Raw genomic sequence first — 17,772 nt, forward strand, 5'->3', positions numbered from 1 at the left:
CCACTTTTTGGAAGCGGAAGATGGAGACCTGTGTTCGCCTCTCGCCGTAAACTGGCAGCCTTTCCGCTCTGAGCTCCATATTTGTGATCTGCAGCCACCATGACGCGCTGCGGCGAACAGCAGCTGCTGCAGCGGCGGCTGTGAGGAGCTTCTCCCGCAGGCGGACATGGAGCGCTCGGTAAACAGCGCTCCAACATCGAGCCGACATGTGTTGATCCGTCCACTTATGGCGAACTGCTGAAAGGTAGGGTTTTTCTTCTTCATCATGTGGAGCTAACGGTAGTTGCGCAATAAGTTGCATCAACCAGCGGTGCAGTCCTGCTAGCTGGCCATCTTTATTTCTTGCAAACTTTGAAGGAAGCAAAGCTTTGGATGTTTATCATATAAACATTAAGAATATATCCTGACTCTTAACATTTACCATTGTTTTCCACTCTATGATAACAGCAATAGTATCACATGATTAAGTGTGTTTATTAATGTTGACCTGTGTGGTTCCCTGTTGTTTTGCTCCTGTCTCCAGGTGTCTCTGCTGCCATGGAGGTGGGGAGCCTCCCCGTGGAGCTGTGGAGAGTCATCCTGGCCTACCTCCCCCTCCCTGACCTGGGCCGCTGCTGCCAGGTGTGTCGTGCCTGGAGGGAGCTCATCTTCTCCCTTGATAACACCCGCTGGAGGCAGCTCTGCCTGGGTTGTCCTGAGTGTCGGCATCCCAACTGGCCCAGTCAGCCCCACCTGGAGCCCCCATCCTGGAGGGAGGCCCTGAAACAGCACGCCCTCGCCACCCGCACCTGGACCCGAAACGGGCAGGAGCTGCAGTCTTCCGCCTGCCTGCTCTTTTTCCGTAGACGAAAAGACCGCCGGGTTTTGCATGTGGGCCCCGGGTGCGAGTTTGAGACCCTGCGTGGGGCTCTTGGAGCGGTGGGGCCTTACGATCGTGTGGTGCTCCATCCAGGGGTGTATGAGGAGCAAGCTGAGCTGGTGCTGAAAGTCCCCGTGGAGCTGGTTGGCGTCGGGCGGCTGGGTGAGGTGGCCCTCCTGGTTTGCATTGAGCAGCAGTGCCCAACTGCCCGGCTCTGTAACCTGGTGTTTATGCCACCCTGGTTCTCCACTGTTGTCTACAAGGTGTTGTAACAGCTTGTCACGCAGTACCCTAAAAAGTATTCACACTGTTAAAACATTTATCCTAACACTGCAGCCACAAACTAAAGTTTAATTCACCTGATAGACCAACACAAAGCAGTGCATGATCGCACAGCGACAGAAAAAGGTTCCATCGGTTTCACATTCATTTTGTTTTACAAAAACAAATGAGAGATGTGTGCCATATTGAGCACATCAGGAGGTTTACCATTGATTCAATTCAGTTTATTTATATAGCGCCAATTCACAACTAATGTCATCTCAAGGCACTTTACAGTTCACCAGATCATACAGTCAAATTGGTTCAAAGTTTTCTATCTAAGGAAAACCAGTTGATTGCATCGACTAAGCATGCTTGATCAAGTTTTTCCTTATAAGCCAACTATTTCAAAATCAGAATTACTTTATTAAAACCTTGCAGAAAATTATTTTCTTGCAGTGAAACCGTCTACAGAAGTAAAATAGAGCAAACATATAAAACTTTATAAAATATGTAAGTAAAATTACACCCTTCCCATATAAACAGTGTAAAATAAGATATAGGAATACAATAAGATAAGAATAAAATAAGGATCACAGTATGTACAATCAACAGTATTAACAATATACAATGCTGCTCAGTACATAAATTGTTATTATTGCACATGACAGTGTTGTTGTGCAAAGTGAGGTAATTAAATGAATAAATAATAAGTAATGAAATGATTGTCAGAGAGATTAATTGTACAGGTTGACGGCCTCGGGCAGGAATGACGCTAATTGGTAGATTGTCCTCCTGTGCATCATTTAATCTCAGTATAAATAAATCTATTGCTTCAGATTTGATAAGGGGAGCTAAATCCTTTTGAGATTTTGCAGGAAGACTTGAAAATGTGAATTGAGATGATTAAATGCAACCCCTTTTCTTTTACACTTTATAGAACATTTTTTTTCTTTTACTACATGGGTGTAGCATAGGTTGTTTTGCAAGGAAGAATACCGTCAATACTTGTCCTGATAATGGTTTTGTCTTTGTTGCTGAGTGGGTCTGATTCCAATCACATTACTGTCCTTGTCTCCCTGCAGACATCATGGGGTCACGTTCAACTAGATAACTGCAACTTTGAAGGAGCCCAGCTGCAGGTCCGCGGCCCCGGGACGTGCCAGGCTCGTTTTTGCTCCTTCTCCCAGGGCAGCTCTGCCCACCTGCTTGGCGTGGTGCTCAGTTTGATGGACAGCTGTGATTTCTCGGGTAGCGACACCGCTTCAGTGACGGTGGAGGGTCCTCCGGCATCGGAAAGAAACTGGGCCTGCAAGCACTTGGCTGCTTTGGCTAGAACGTTCCCGCCTAAGGCTGACGGCACCTCCAGGATTCCTGAAGGAAGTTCCATTGCTGAGGCTGATGGTAATTTTAAAAGGGACAACGTTAACATGGAGGACTGGAGGAGACGGACAGGTGGAGATGCAGCATGTCGGGGCACAGTTATAGAAGATGGCTGGAGTGACGGTGAGCGAAGCGATGGAGAGCAGGAGAGCCAAGAGGGAATTAAAACCACCAAGAAGTTCTGTCGACTGGATTACAAAATCCCTTATGACCACCATGGGCTGTCCCATTTACTGAAGACACGGGCGGATGGCTCTCTGCCACTAGCCTGCTCCCCTGACCCCCCATCTGTAACGCCTGAACCCCTCAACCTTCAGCAGGAGCTAGACAGAGACCCCGAGGCCCAGATGTTGGCATCATCGATCCTCGGCTGCATCATCAGGCGCTGCCTGTTCAGGGACGGGAAGGGGGGTGTTCACCTGTCAAACTATGGACAGGCTCGGCTGGAAGAAAACGTGTTCCGCGGCCTGAACTATGCCGTCCGCTGCATCCAGCATTCCACAGTAATTGAAATTGCTGTTTTTATTCTCTAATAAATGTTTCAAATACAATCGCTTTCAAAAGTCTGCACACCCTGTTAAAATATCAGGATATTGTGATGTAAAACAATGAAATAATGGGTATACATTTTATTTCATTTATGACCCAAAAACAAGCTAATCTGCTGAGGGTGGGGTATTAAAAATGAAAATTGAAAAGATGCAAGTTTTAAGAATAAAGCTGGAGCTTTAGGTGCTGCCCTTCCAGGTGCAGTGACCTGGTTATTAAAAGTGTGCAAACCTTGAAATTAATACTTTCCTAAAACACTTTTTCATTTTAATTTCAGCTTTGATTTTAAGATCTACTATCAAGTATATTCAGTTTTATCAATCTGCATTGAACTTCAGCGATCGCCTATTGATCACTTCCAAACTTTTCCATATTTGCATGCTTTTGCAAAAACCATAGTTTGCAGGGAGGTTACTAACTTATTTGTTTTTATCTACTTAATCAAGAGTATGGAACCCTCAACAGCAATGTTTATGAACCATGAGAGGTGGTTTTATGGTTGAAAGGAGATGCTTGGTGTCAAATTAACTCATTCCAATGGTGAAACATGTTGGTGGCGAGATCATGCTCTGGTGTTGCTGTTCTTTTGATAAAATATATGTTTTTACCAGTTCAAATTAAGTTATGACCGGTTTTAAAAACTGACCCAATATATTTTATTGTGCTAGATTGGAAAGTCGAACTTACTGCATATTGTTGGTTGTCCAGGAAGTCCAAGCAAGCATGTCAGTTTGCATTAGAGTGACTTTCTGGGGGGAAAGTTAAGTTAGTTTTTGAAAGGCATTACCAGGTTCAAGAACCAAATCCGAAAAGAAATTTATGGCTAATTGAAGAGGTCATATGGAAATTAAAGAGTTTTCATATATAAGTGAAGATGTGGGCTGATGCTGAAAAGCATCAAAACTCGGTTCTATGAAATATTACTTTACAGCTGTTATGCTGTTTTTGGTGTGTTTTTTAACCATATTGTTCTTTTGTTTTTAACATCTAATAGGTGTAATAAATTAAGATATCAGCGAATTTTTGTTTTGTTTTAGTTTTTTCCATTTAAAATAACATTTTAGCAGAGGTGTGCACACTGAGAATCACAGTATATCCTTACAAGTTTAGATATCACAAGGTATATTCCTAATTATACCAAGTTGAGGGACTCAGATCATGGGTAATTTAAAGCAGCTTCCTTCTCAAGCTGTTATTTGAGCTGCTGGTTTGTTCTCTCTCTCTCATTAGATTGTGATGCTAAGAAATGAGGTGTGCGAGTGCCGTGCTTCGGGTGTGTTCCTGCGCCTTTCTGCTCAGGGCCTCATAGCAGAAAACAACATCCACTCCAACGGAGAGGCTGGACTGGACATCCGGAAAGGGGCAAACCCCATCATCCTGGTAAGTCATATACACTGTATAATAAAGTTAAACTTTTTATTGATGAAATTATGTGCCAGTTGGTATAGAAAAATACTTTCCCTGTTCTAACAGTTAAATGTCAATTCTTGTTAAATGAATTTTATTGAGAATGCTGGCACAAAGGGAGCTGAATTTCTGAGATTCTGTCTTTTTGTTCCACAGTGCAATAAGATCCACAGCGGTTTGCGCTCTGGGGTTGTTGTCCTTGGCAATGGGAAAGGTTCAGTGAGGAGCAACCTGATCTATAACAACAAAGAAGCTGGTGTGTACATTCTCTTCAGCGGGAACCCAGTGGTGAGGTAAGTCGGACTGCACCAACATCTATCTTTCTTAAAATTGTTTGGGTGTTGAACCCTTAAATATTTAGATACTATTAACTGTGCATGAATCATGATCGCCCCTCACTCTGGATTTCTTAAGTATTTTTTTTATCTCTGGAAAGCATGACACCCACAACAGTTTTCGTAAGTCCACTTAGCGTAGAATGTTCAGCAATTAGAAATGGAAACTGTTGCCAAAAGTATAAGACTATTTATCTCCCTTTAATACTAAGACTTGAAGTCTGTGGCCAAACCTTTGCAGCTGTAGAACTTGTCTGGGAAATTAGTCTTCAGGGTTTATCTGTGTTTTTATGGGAATATTTGACATTCTTCCAGTAGAACATTTGGCTGCTGGACCAGAAAGCTTTAGCTCACAGTCTCTGTTCTAATTCATCCCCATTGTGCTCTTTTAGGTTATGGTCAGACTTTTTGTACATATCAGTCCCCTTTTTATCACTTGGTTTATTGAGATTCAGGGGAGGGCCGCGGTTGAAACGTTGTTTGGAGAGGCAGCTGATTGGATCCCATTACAAATACAAGTGGAACCATAATTTTAATATAAAAACACAGACATTTTTTTCTTTTTTAACAATCTTTTTATGTTTAGTGATGGAAGTAAAATACCATTTTTAATTAGTTACAGATTCAGATTCTTAAATCAATCAGCGTGTGTGAGCTGTGATTGACGCTCCATCAGACGCTCCTCTGGCTGTGATTGGTTGTTTTGACTCGTCCCGAAATATTCTTTTCCAGATTGAAATACAGGCAGTAGGCGGGACCAATTGAAGCAGTTTTTTTCACAGGTTACATATCACATGTACTGCTGTCTGGGCATAGGGACAGTTTTAGCCAATATGACAAAAAAGTGATTTTTAAAAACTTACAGACTTCAACTTTAATATAAACAAAAACCAAAGCTTTATGATGAAATGCAAGGTAGTCCTGTAATTTACTTTTAACAATTTTATTTAGAATACAGAAAGCTGGAGATTGGATTAACAACTCATTACACTCCTCAGATCTCAGGAGATCAATATAATTCAATGCAAAGATTTACACGCAATCCAGTACTGCTCACTAAAGATTTGACAACCTATTTTTTATAAAGGGTCCTGGTCTACTTTCCTGCTTCTTCTCCCCCTCATCTTCTTCTGGTCATCCTATCCCTCCTTATCTGTTTCTTCGTCCTTCTCGTCTCTGTGCATCAACTCTATGACCTAAGCTGACACTGGCCTACTTATGAAAATAAAAAGTGTGGGGTTAAGTATGGGGCCAAAATTGTTGTTTTATTATTTACAAATGTGTGTGGAGAGTTGTATATCTGTATCTCGATTTGTGCGTGTGCAGGGGGATTTGAAAATGTGTAAATGAAACTGTAAATGTGTGAGGAGATTTGCGTGTCTGTACAACAATCTGCAAATGTGCAAAACTACTTGTGTGTCTGTGATCTGGTTTGCAAATGTGTAAGAAATCTACAAATCTGTATTCAGATCTACAAATATGTACTGAGATTTACAAATCTGTAGTAAGATTTTCAAATGTGTCCGACATTTGACACTGTGTCCGAAGTATTTTCGCTTTAACACCCAGAAATATAGACACATCATTGGTTACAAGTCCAGCGGTTTCTCGGTTGGCTCTCTTTACACACGTGATTTTTACTACACTTCTGCCATGTGAGATGCACAAATGCGTAAAAGGATTTGTATCTGTAATATCTGGATTTGCTGCCCTGGGCGCAGGCTCGCAGGCTGCCTCTTCCTCTTCCTTTTTTTTTCCCCGCTGCGGGAGTTGACTTGACAAGGAAAGATGGCTGCTAACAGCGAGATGGTTCGAACGTTTGCGGCTACAAATAATCCCAAAAAAAACAAAAAAAGGAATTTTTTTTTTACACTTAAGTCGCTTACCCATGGATTATTTGTAGCCGTCTCTGTGTGTGTTTACAGATTGTTCTACACATTTGCAAATCTTACTACAGATTTGTAAATCTCAGTACATATTTGTAGATCTGAATACAGATTTGTGGATTTTTTTACACATTTGCAAACCAGATTACAGACACACAAGTAGTTTTGCACATTTGCAGATTGTTGTACAGACACACAAATCTCCTCACTCACTGTCAGTTTCATTTACACATTTTCAAATCCCCCTGCACACGCACAAATCGAGATACAGATATACAACTCTCCACACACATTTGTAAATAATAAAACAACAATTTTGGCCCCATATTAAGGGTCTTGCACAGAGACCCAGAGTGGCAGTCTGTGGGAGTGGGGCTCGAACTCAGAATCTCAGGATTGCAATCTCTATGCCCTAACCACTAGTCCACCACTCCCCAAATTGAAAGCTTCAACATGACTGAACTATTGTTTCTGTCTACCTGTAGTGGGAATCGCATCTTCCAGGGCCAGGCAGCAGGAATTGCCATCAACGAGAATGGCAGAGGGCTGATAACAGGTTTGCATTGATGACTAAGCAATATTTCTTTATTTGTACTAGACTATTAATGCAAATATGTTTGTTTTTATTATTCTAGAAAATGTGATAAGAGAGAACCAGTGGGGAGGGGTGGACATCAGAAGAGGAGGGGACCCAATACTGAGGAACAACTTTATCTGTTATGGTTACTCTGATGGAGTGGTGGTGGGAGAGAGAGGACGAGGACTTATTGAGGGAAACCATGTCTACTGTAAGTCCCTTCAGCCTCACTATGGTGGACTGTATCATTTTATACCAGAGTGCAGTTATAAGCTCACCTACTTTGATTTGTTTAGGTAACAAAGGCTGCGGCATGTGGGTTATGTCATCCAGCCTCCCACAGCTCTTGGGGAATTACATTGTTCATAACTGTATGTACGGACTGGCGGTGTTCTGCAGGAAAGATCCGGACAACATTGAAGCCAGGGAGGGGAACTGGCCCATTCAGGAGGGGGTTGGTGGAGATATAGGCAATGGGGAAAGGAGGGGAGTGGAAGGAGAAGCCAGGGAAGGACAGGAGAACTTCAATGAAGAAGGGGAATTGTTTGCTTGGGAGAGCGATCTAGACAGCGAGGATGAGAGACACTCTGCTCGGCGTTCTGTCAGCGTGGCGCTGATGGAGGGCAACTGTGTGAGCTACAATGGAGGTACTAAGCTGTGTTTCAAAAGATGCATGTATTCCTGGTTAAAGTATGCATGCCTTTTCTGCTTGTTTACATTTTGTCACATTACAGCCACTGAAAAACAGCTGATTTTGGTCTGGTCTTTGACGGGGTCATTCTAACACATGTGAATATGCTTTAGACTAAGCTATTTCTTTTATCTCTGGCTGTATAATTAGTGTCATCGATGACACTTCCAGGAAAGACTGTGGTTACGTCCCCTTCTTCCTCCTAATAGCATCTGAACAGCATGATGCTGCCACCATCATCTGGCACAGCACAATTTAAGCAACTTGTAAAAGCAATAGGAATTTTATTTAGAGGTATTAAGGTAAAGAGCTTTTTTATAGAAAAAAGTTCAAACCCATGTGATCCACAGTGGTTGCAACATGAAGAATGTAACAAACTAAATAAAGCCTTTCGAGGAGTTTTCTTAAAGCACCAAATCTTCCCTCATAATTCTCCCTGTTTCTGCCTTTCTGTAGCGGTCGGCCTGTATGTGAAGAGCAGCGAGGCCCTGAATGTTTTTGCCAACCTTATGAACAGGAACTGCGGCCCAGGCGTCGCCGTGCTGCAGAGCACTCAGCTGACCCGCCTCGTTACTAACTGCATCGTGGAAAACGGCCGGGGCGGTGTTACAGTGGAAAAGGACTGCAGAGTTGAGCTCCGCGGTAATGGCATCTATGAAAACAGGGGCCACGGTGTCAGGTTCAGTGGCAGTGGGCAGATTGTGGAGAATGATGTGGTTGGTAACTGCGGTTACGGCATCCAGGTCTCTGCAAGCACTGATATCAAGGTAAGATGGTTTTTTTAGACTTATTTCAGAGATGCTCATATTCAGATCTTTGCCTCTGTGCATATGATGTGAGTTTGGTGATTTTTGGTCTTCAGGTGGTTCGTAACCGTGTCCAACCAGCCCAGGGCTGTGGTATTGCTCTGCTGGGCCCAGTGAAAGGTGTCGTCCACGACAATATCCTGTTCCAGGGTCACCCAGAAAACAAGAAACCACTCCTACACACGGATGCTGGAAATGAAAGCTGCATGTTGCGTAACAACAGTATTCTAAGGCATAATGACAGGTAACCAAGCAACTGAGTGAAAAGTGACTTTTTTTTTTCTTCTCCCTTCAATGTCAAAGCAAGCAGCCTCTGCTGATTTTCTGAGGGAAAATTTGGCTGCATCAGTTCTACCTAGAAAGTGTCAAAGTTAGACGTAGTTTTCTTGCGATTTGTGCTTCCGTGCTCCTTTTTCACCGTCACTGATGGTAGATGGCCACAAACGTCAAAATGTTATTATAAATCAAAGGTCTGCAGGCTGTGGCTCTTTAGACACTCGACACTGGATCTTCATCACTTTGGCTGAAAATGATGAAGAGCCAGCTAATCTTTGCTAAAATAGATATACTAATAAATGCTGGTGAACATTTCCTCCTACATACTCCCATACTGACCCGACTATAGGTCGACACTGATTAGACAAGACAACCCCCTCTTTCCATGACCAGTTTTAGTAACAAAACAAAAAGGAAAATAAAGACTGATAAAGTACATTTATTTTATATTTAGGTGCTAAGAATTTCATTGAAATAATATTCTATTGAAAGATTGGTGCAATGAAACATTGGTGAAATTTTGCAACACTTCAACTGGAATGCAAGTGGAACTTTGCTCATGGAACGTCTCAAAAACCTGCATGACTCATAAGCATCCTCTTCCCCGCTGTACTCGCTGTCACTCCTACTCCCACAATGCAGCCCTGCAATTTTTTGATACTTTCCTTTAGCTGTTCGTAGTCTTTTTGAACGTTCCCTCTTCTGACATTGCACACTGTAACGCCATATTTCTTTAGTGCCTGACAGTTATTTGACCCCTCCCCTGCGTTGACGACCATTATTTTAAAATTGGCGTCATAACTCTACCTCAGATGTCTGCAAACTTTTGATCCACTCCGTTCTGGGGAGCGACTCTCCATTTCTACCACCCTTGTCACTTCTCTGTTGTGTTTTCCATCTACATGAGGTCACACTGGCTTTACAAAAAAAAAAAATGGCGCCCCCTCTGCTTTTGTGTTCGTGTAGCAGCCTCAGACAACTGCCAGCCTGTATAATTGGTTAGACCCTGAATATAAGACCACCCCTCATTTTCACATCGATTTTAACTAGAAAAAAATGTCTTGTATTCAGGCCAATGCGGTAAAAATGTTGAAATTCCAAAATTAATTGACCTTAAATTGAATTTAAATATAACTAATATATATATTTTGGATCTTTTTTAAGTGGGATTTTTTTTTTATTACTATATTTTCCAAAGAATTTCAGTAACCCTTCGGAATGGGTTTGTTCTCCTTTTGCAAGTTTTTTCCTTCAATTTGAGGCACGGTGATATTTATTATTTGGCTCTCTAGATTATAAATTATAATCTAGAGAGCCAAATAATATTGCAGACTCCTGCTGTAAAGCAATACAAAGAAATATTTAATTTTCTAGTAAAAACTAGCCAGTTAATTTAAGAGTCTCCCTTTTCCAACCCAGAACTTTATAAGTTCTAATTTTACAGTGCAAGTGATTATCCTAAACTTAGGAACAAAATCCCAAACACCTACATTAGAAAAGAGCTTTTAATTGAATTTCCCTGTTAATGTGATGGACATGTTGGTGTTCAAACTAATTTTAAAGAAAAGATATGCAAACGCTGTCATTCGAAGGCTTTGCTCGAGGCCAGAACTGCTTTTCTAAATTTATTCAGATTTTTTCTCATTCTGTTTTTTTGTGATAGACCCACACAGAGTAGGGCAGTTTAGAGACGGAGAGAATTCTCAGAAATGCATCTGAAACTGTTAGGGTGTTTGTGTGTGTGATGGATCATCATTAACTCTGATATGACTTTACTGTTCAGATAAAAAGTGATAAAGCCCACATGTGCACATTAATCTTAGACCCTCAGATGTTTGTTGGAGAATATTAGTGTAAAAATGTTTATCATTGGTGATAAAAATAGAAAGTGAAAGCTTGGAGCGCTATTTAACAAATAATCCATTAAATAGAAATGATTAACTTTACGGGGAAACTAGATGCAGAAAACTGTTATTGATGGCTATCAGAAATCTTGTTTAAAGGTTTTTCCATAAGCCACATAGGGAACACAGCATTTATGTGGAGTAAGGTACTCTAGAGCAGGGATTCCCAACAGGGGGTATGCGTAACCCTAGTGGTCAGCGAGTGCATTGCAAGGGGTACATGAAAATCTTTTCTTTGGTAGTAAAATAAAATAGTGCTGGGATCTGTTTTGCTTTGTGAGGACCAATTGAAAATTTAAATAAGCTTTTATCAACCAAAAAGTAAGTTTTCCTTATATGTTTGAGTTCAACTTCAGCTTTGACACGTGTCAAAACCATGCAGAGGAACAGACTGGTATCAGCTGTTTTTCACACTGAGATACCGGAGTTTATCAAAGCAGCTCAGGTATTTGGTTGAAAACAAAGTAAATCTAATTAAGTCAGGCTGACTATCATTTTTGTTCTGTATTTTGTTCCCAATTCCTTAAGTTTAAATCTGACCATAAGGGAGTTACTCAGAGGAGCTCGTTTTTATAAATATAGGTTGATGATAGGACTTTATTCTGCATTTATTTCAGTTCCTTACTAACTTCCAGGAAACACATTTATATTTTTGTTTTGTTTTTTGCAATGGAAAGAATAAAATGTCCAAGAATTAAATGCTCAAATTAAAAGATTTAAGTTAAATCGTTTTTATTTTATAATCAGTTATTGTATGTTCTACTTTTAGAAAATGATTAATTGACTGAGAGGGGTACTCATGGTAATCCAAAATGTCCAAAGGGACAAAAAAGGTTGGGAAACACTCGTCTAGACAGATGAGCCTAAATTTGACTTTTGGGCCTATTTTTAGCCTACAGAACACTTAATAAACACCATCTCTATCTTTGCTATAAGAATCCTGATGTGTGGATGCTTTTCTTCAGCAGTAACAGCAAAGCTGATCTGAGGTTCTGCTAAAACAGGGGCAGCTATAAAATGGAAAAGCATGCTGGGAAGCTTATCTCAACCCCAGGGAATAAAACTAGTAGGGTTTGTACACCTGACTCCTAAATGTATGAATATTCCAACAAAGTTTTTCGATTAAAAATGCCAGCCACACTTTTCAGAATTTTATTTCTAAAAAGCAATGTCCCACTTTAGGAAGTTACTGATTTGTTTTCTATTGAGCAATTCTAAATAAACCAATGAACTGAACTGGATCTGTTCAAGAGGTTTTATTAATATAAAAAAAAAAGGCCTAAACTATAAATACAGATTAAAGTAAAAAAAAAAATGGTTTACAAACAGGCACTGGAATAAGCTTCAATAGCCACCACTTATTTATCCCTGTTATTTCTCTTCATATTTTGCAGTGGTTCCCCACCCTGTGTGCTGGAAAACCCTCCTCCTCGCCCTCTGGCCAGCTCCCCTGCAGGCCTCTCGTCCTCCCAGTATCCCTCCCGGCTTGGCATTTCAATGACCACCAGGGTCGGGGCTGCTGTAGAGAGCGGCTGTCACAACGGCAGCATGTTCTGCTCCATCCTGTGAATTACTGGACAAACACTCGAGGGGGGGATGATGTTGCTTTCACTTCAGCAACTGATCAAAACAAAGTACTGACTTTTTTTGTCAGGTGAAGTTTATCATTTAAAAGGACAGTTTGAAAGAATTGTGAGATCAGTTTTATAAAAGGGAACCTGTTTTTTTTTTTTTTTTTTTAGGGAAAGCTGGGAAAATTTAATAAAACAAAAGATCAACCCCATCCAGATATCTCTAGACTTGTTCCTTGTCACCACAGACTTGTCTTTGTCTTTCTGCTTCTGATAGTTTGTGTTTAGAACGTGCACTTTAACAAACCCAAGCAGCAGGATGAGGCTTTAGAAACTATATCTGGTTTGGTACATTTGTTCCTCTTTTGACATTTTTAAATGAAAAATTGTAGCAAAGGGGTTTGGAGAGATGATTGTATGAAGTGAATATGCAACAAAAAGCCAACATTAAGCTTCTGCCTCTTGTAATGTGTGTTTGAAGGGGAGTTTTCCAGGCTTTGTCACTTTCTTGTAACCAGTAGAAGGAAAAGGATGTTCAGTGTGCAATATGTGAAGTCTACAAATGTGCCTGTACTTTTAAGCTGGATGTTTGGTTACTAAGAGGTTTTTTTTTTTTTTTTAACATTCCCAACAGATACCAAAATAAGACGTGGAACCTCACATTTACCCACTTTATTTGTCTACAAAACATAATAAACAGCTCCTCTTTGTGGTGTTTCCATTTCCTTTCAGTCTCTCCACCTGTTTCTTCAGTCCTTAATGCATTTTCTTGCGTTTCCGTCTCTCAGCAAACTGGTCGTACTTGACCAGCGGTAAGACAACAGTGGCCAGTCTGTGGTCCCCACCCTGCGCAGCCTCGTCCCCTTTGGTCCGGGGTGGTTTGATCAAAGACAGCCCCATGGACTTTGCAACCTCGATCATCCTGTATATAACAAGTTGGTCATATTTTATTTAAGAAAGGGAGGGAAAAAAATAAAAGAAAATATCCTTACTACCAGTAATACTGTCATGACTTCAGTAACACACTGAAATCTAAATATTTACTCAAGTCTCCTTGATTGATTCATATCATCATATGATGTCCTTACCTAATTTCTCCATTTGTTTTAACATTATGACAAAACCACAATAAATACAAATGAGTTACAAGGGGCAAACTTAACCTTACACTTTGTGGGGGAATTTTTAAAATACAAATGAGACCAGGCTTTAACTAGGCCACTTCGAAGACTTAAAGTTGAGACATTCAGAGTTGGGCATCCTCCATTTTCACTGCTACAGAGGATATTCTGGTAGAGTAATTTATAGTTCCATCATTAACCATTTAAAAACTGTTACTCAGATTATAGTACTCAGTAATAAAGTCTGTTTGCTTTCCAACATTTGAATGTGACCAAAAAAAATTTTAACAGCACTGAGAATGAAAGCAGCTCTTACTTGGGTTCAGTGATTCCCAGATCCCGATGCAGTAGCGAGAGGTCGGCAGTCATTTGACCCATATGCAGCAGCAGAGCAAGGCTATATGCTGCTAACTTCGAACGCATTGATGTTGAAACTATGTTCTGCACCCTAAACATGGGAGGAAAAAAGGGTAAAGAAATGCATGTTGCAGAATGAGGCGTTGTTTAACAAAACATATTCCAAATAACAGCAAACAGAGCTAACAGTCACTTGGTCATCGTACCTCCCGTTGTTAAAAGACTCCACAGTGAAAGTTTTAAACAGCTTGCTCTGAATGATGCGAGGGCAGCCTTCATCGTGTCCAACTGTCCAGAAACAGTGATTATTGGAGAGTAAATATGCATTAAGTGTGAAGCATTATGGCAAAAGGTGTAGACATTCTGATGAACTTATTGTTTTCCCCTCTGATGACTGGAAATTGTACGGCTGAACATTCAGTCAGCATCAGGGAGGCAATAAAGACAGAACCTCGGGCTGAGTTACAAGAACATTTTATCTGCTTTCCAAATTGGACCTCCGAGTGTTTGAGCTAAATACCTGAAACATCTTCATACTATCCAAAGACCCTGAGAGCTTTGCTAAATGTTTGCTATGACATATTGTATTTTCTCTAACTTAAACAGGAGCTTATATTAAAAGGTTTGTATGAATTGAACTTATTTACTGAGATACTGATTTTATGGGTTTTATTTTCAGAAAAAAATCTAAGCGGCAAGAAATAAAGGGTAGAAAATGTCTCATTTGTGTGCAATAAATGTTATTTTAGGTTTGAATTTTTAAAAGATAAGTGGTAGAAAGGTGGATTTACTCACACTTGCGTGGGACGGTCTTCTGCCTCGCCAGCTTGAGGAGCAGAGAGAGGTAAAAAGCGCAGCGTGCCGCTTTCTCTCTGGCTTCGCCCACAGCTGGCATGTTCTCTAAATGCCTCACAACACTCCAGCACCTTCAAGAAGTATAGATGAAATTCATCATGCAGCAAACCTTCTGGTAAACCCGAAATATTTCAGGAAGGGTGAGACCTTTTTTACCCTACCTTCCTTCATCTCTCATCTTCTTCAGCTCTTCTGGGGTGAGTGCTGCCATCTTGGATCCAGGCTGCTCCAGTGCAGCAAACTCCACTGGATCCAGCACTGAGGAGGTGAGTTAAGGGTGAAGAAAAGCTCTGCTGTGGAGATTAATTTACAATCGCAACTTTACAGTCACACACAGACATGAAGGAAATAAAGGATACGCTCATCGAATGGGTAGACGTCCTCTCTTTGGTCTGCGTTCGGATTGCAAGGAGGCAGGTGGGACGCCAGAGCACCCTGGGACTCTGTCTCCGCCACTTCCTGTTGGAGAGCTGGAAAGAATAACAGATAAAATCTGATAAAGTGATAGAAAAACAGACCAACCATGATCATATTGCTAATCAATTAACCTGTCTTTTTTTTTTTCAATTAATTGATTAACAAGCGAACAGCAAAAGGTTCCTTGAATTTTTTTACTGAATTTAAACCAGGTGAATATGACTTGAGAAGTTCTGGATGGAGCATATTAATAGAATAAAACAGGGTTTTCCATTTTAAAGGCAACATATTATTTAGTTTAGTTTTTTTTTTATGAACATTATGGTATAACTGATCTGTCAGCTAAGGGCAAGTTTCAGAATTTCCATTCTCTAGTAGCTATTTATCAATTACTACATTAGTTGATATTTATTTCAATAACCGATTAACTGTTTCAGCAAAAAAAAAAAAAGAAATAAGCAGCTAAAGATGATAAAGATTGATATAATGAAAGATATTTTATTTTAAGCATTTGCACTGTCCCTACAGCTACAATTAACTAACATAACTTTACTAATTTGATGTTAAATCTTAATATTAATACCGGTATCAATAATTTATAAATAACAGTTAAACTAAAAACTTTTTTTTATATCAGCACTGCAATTTCAGGTCAGAACACATCAAAAAAAAACAAAACATTTTTTTTTAAAGCTTAAGAATCAGAATCAGCTCTTGAAAATGGCATTATATTTTATTCCTTATTTTATTTGGACAAAGCAACAGGTGACCTTACCTTCAAGGCCCTTCTGATCGATCACAGAAGTGGCAGCTTTAGCCACTGCGCTCTGCAGGGCAGTGCTGCCCACTTGGTTCAGCCTACGGGAGGCAAGAGCTCGTTTCTGTTTGTTGGTACCAAATGCCTCAATCAACAAGTCAACCTAAAGAAGAAAACAAAAAAAAGCAATTGGGCTGAAACATGACCGCTGTTATTTGGATCATGAGGGTTTATTCAAGAATGGGGGTTGGTGAGTGTACCCTGTCTCTGTAGGATTGAGCAGCATCCTGATGCTTAGCTGTTGACGTCTCCCCTGGTAAAAAAAAAAAATAATCACTTCAAGCTTTTCCTGAAACGTTCTCAGAGATTTCAAAAGATTTTAAAATGACTGGTTTTATTACCTGGGATAACAGGCTGCATGTTGAACAACACAGCGTTGTGTACTTCCATTTGCATGGTCTGTTTGTTCAGCACTCCAACATAATATCTGAGAAGATATTGTTTGCTTCAGTTTTACCAAGCAGCCATTATGGCTAAGATCAGTGAAGGAACACGTAAGGGGAGTGCTGGCCAAGTGGGTTAGAGCAGTGAGCTTGTGCTCTGAGAAGGTTGCAAGTAGCTGGTTCGATCCTCACAGACTGCCACTCTGAGTCCTTAAGAGGTTAAGGGTTCACTGCTCCCCAAGGGGATGGGTTAAATGCAGAGGTAAAATTTTCCAATGTGAAATCAAAAAAGTTCAACTGTTGGTTGAATTTTTCCACATCTAAATACAATTGTTTAGAGAAACTTCCTCCTCCATCCCAATTGGTAAACCTGCGGTGACGTCATCAACCAATTAGCAAACAAAGCTGAATTAGCTGAGGGATTTGTCCTTTATTAAAACCTTTTCCTTTAATTCCTACTGTGATGATCTATGAGTCTCAATAACTATATTTTGCAGTGGAGAAAATAAACTAAAATAGCACAATGGAATATAACTCCTACAGTAAGCAAAACCATTTAAATTAATAACAGATGTAGCTTTACTTACTTGCAGAGGTTGTTGCATTTCATTGATTCAGCCCCAAAATTTTGACCAACATAACTTAGCCTCTCTGATTCAGCAACCTTAGCAGAAGAAAACATAAACTGATAAATAATCCCAACAGTAGAAGCTCGCCAATCCAGAAATCAGCAGGCCTTCATCATCATCATCATCATCATCCTCTTCCTCACCACTATCCGCCTGCTCTTCTTCCTGGGGTTCTTCTCATCGGTGTTCTTGTACATGCTGAAATCCAGTTGCTCTGCATGGTTGACACAGGCATTTGAAAAGCGAACTGTTTGAGAGAGAGATTCAGAAAGCAGCCGTTATCCATCGATGCGACCAAAGTGAGGGAAACACTGGAAGTATTCCTGTGCTCTGTTCGAAAACCTGGGCTGCATCCTCCAAGGACGCGGTCTACCTAGACTGGATCCTTCGAAGTCCTTGAAAATAAGGAGACCGGAAGAGTTTTGGCTGTGAATTCGAACAGCTCTACCCTTCGGCGGGTTTTACCGCCATAAGCTCTGTTGCTTAGCAACCGCGAAAGTTGACACCCAAAGCAGGAAAAGAATGAAAACCGAAGTTTTCAAAACTGTTGGTTTATTTATTTTTTTTTTTATTGTAAAGTGAACAAAGACTACACTCACAAGAATCAAGAGTGGAATAAATGTTCCAACCACCGGGAGCAGGAACAAATAAAATCAAATGTAATGATAGAAACCTTAGTCAGTTAAAT

At 40.5% G+C, this 17,772-nt stretch overlaps 2 protein-coding genes across 2 annotated transcripts in view; one reads left to right on the forward strand and one right to left on the reverse strand.

The window, feature by feature from the left end:
* fbxo10 (F-box protein 10) lies at positions 1 to 12,601 on the forward strand. Its single transcript, XM_015376244.1, has 11 exons — positions 1 to 244; positions 524 to 1,122; positions 2,206 to 3,006; positions 4,283 to 4,432; positions 4,616 to 4,752; positions 7,166 to 7,236; positions 7,316 to 7,468; positions 7,554 to 7,904; positions 8,405 to 8,715; positions 8,811 to 8,998; positions 12,329 to 12,601. The coding sequence occupies exons 2-11, from the start codon at positions 538 to 540 to the stop codon at positions 12,501 to 12,503; spliced, it is 2,922 nt and encodes a 973-aa protein (XP_015231730.1). The 5' UTR covers positions 1 to 244; positions 524 to 537; the 3' UTR covers positions 12,504 to 12,601.
* Positions 12,602 to 13,133: 532 nt separating this feature from the next.
* The window catches only part of polr1e (polymerase (RNA) I polypeptide E), a 7,069-nt gene continuing 2,430 nt past the window's right edge, over positions 13,134 to 17,772 (reverse strand). Inside the window, exons 2-12 of the mRNA XM_015376245.1 lie at positions 17,228 to 17,331; positions 17,043 to 17,119; positions 16,414 to 16,499; positions 16,273 to 16,325; positions 16,031 to 16,175; positions 15,198 to 15,308; positions 15,000 to 15,096; positions 14,779 to 14,909; positions 14,190 to 14,271; positions 13,943 to 14,074; positions 13,134 to 13,427 (exon numbers count right to left, since the gene is read on the reverse strand). Of these exons, the coding sequence (XP_015231731.1) occupies positions 13,262 to 13,427; positions 13,943 to 14,074; positions 14,190 to 14,271; positions 14,779 to 14,909; positions 15,000 to 15,096; positions 15,198 to 15,308; positions 16,031 to 16,175; positions 16,273 to 16,325; positions 16,414 to 16,499; positions 17,043 to 17,119; positions 17,228 to 17,331 (1,184 nt within the window). The 3' untranslated portion in view covers positions 13,134 to 13,261. The remainder of the gene's footprint in view (positions 13,428 to 13,942; positions 14,075 to 14,189; positions 14,272 to 14,778; positions 14,910 to 14,999; positions 15,097 to 15,197; positions 15,309 to 16,030; positions 16,176 to 16,272; positions 16,326 to 16,413; positions 16,500 to 17,042; positions 17,120 to 17,227; positions 17,332 to 17,772) is intronic.

Source organism: Cyprinodon variegatus, unplaced genomic scaffold (assembly GCF_000732505.1).
Source record: "Cyprinodon variegatus isolate N-32 unplaced genomic scaffold, C_variegatus-1.0 Scaffold131, whole genome shotgun sequence".
Taxonomy (NCBI): Eukaryota; Metazoa; Chordata; class Actinopteri; order Cyprinodontiformes; family Cyprinodontidae; genus Cyprinodon; species Cyprinodon variegatus.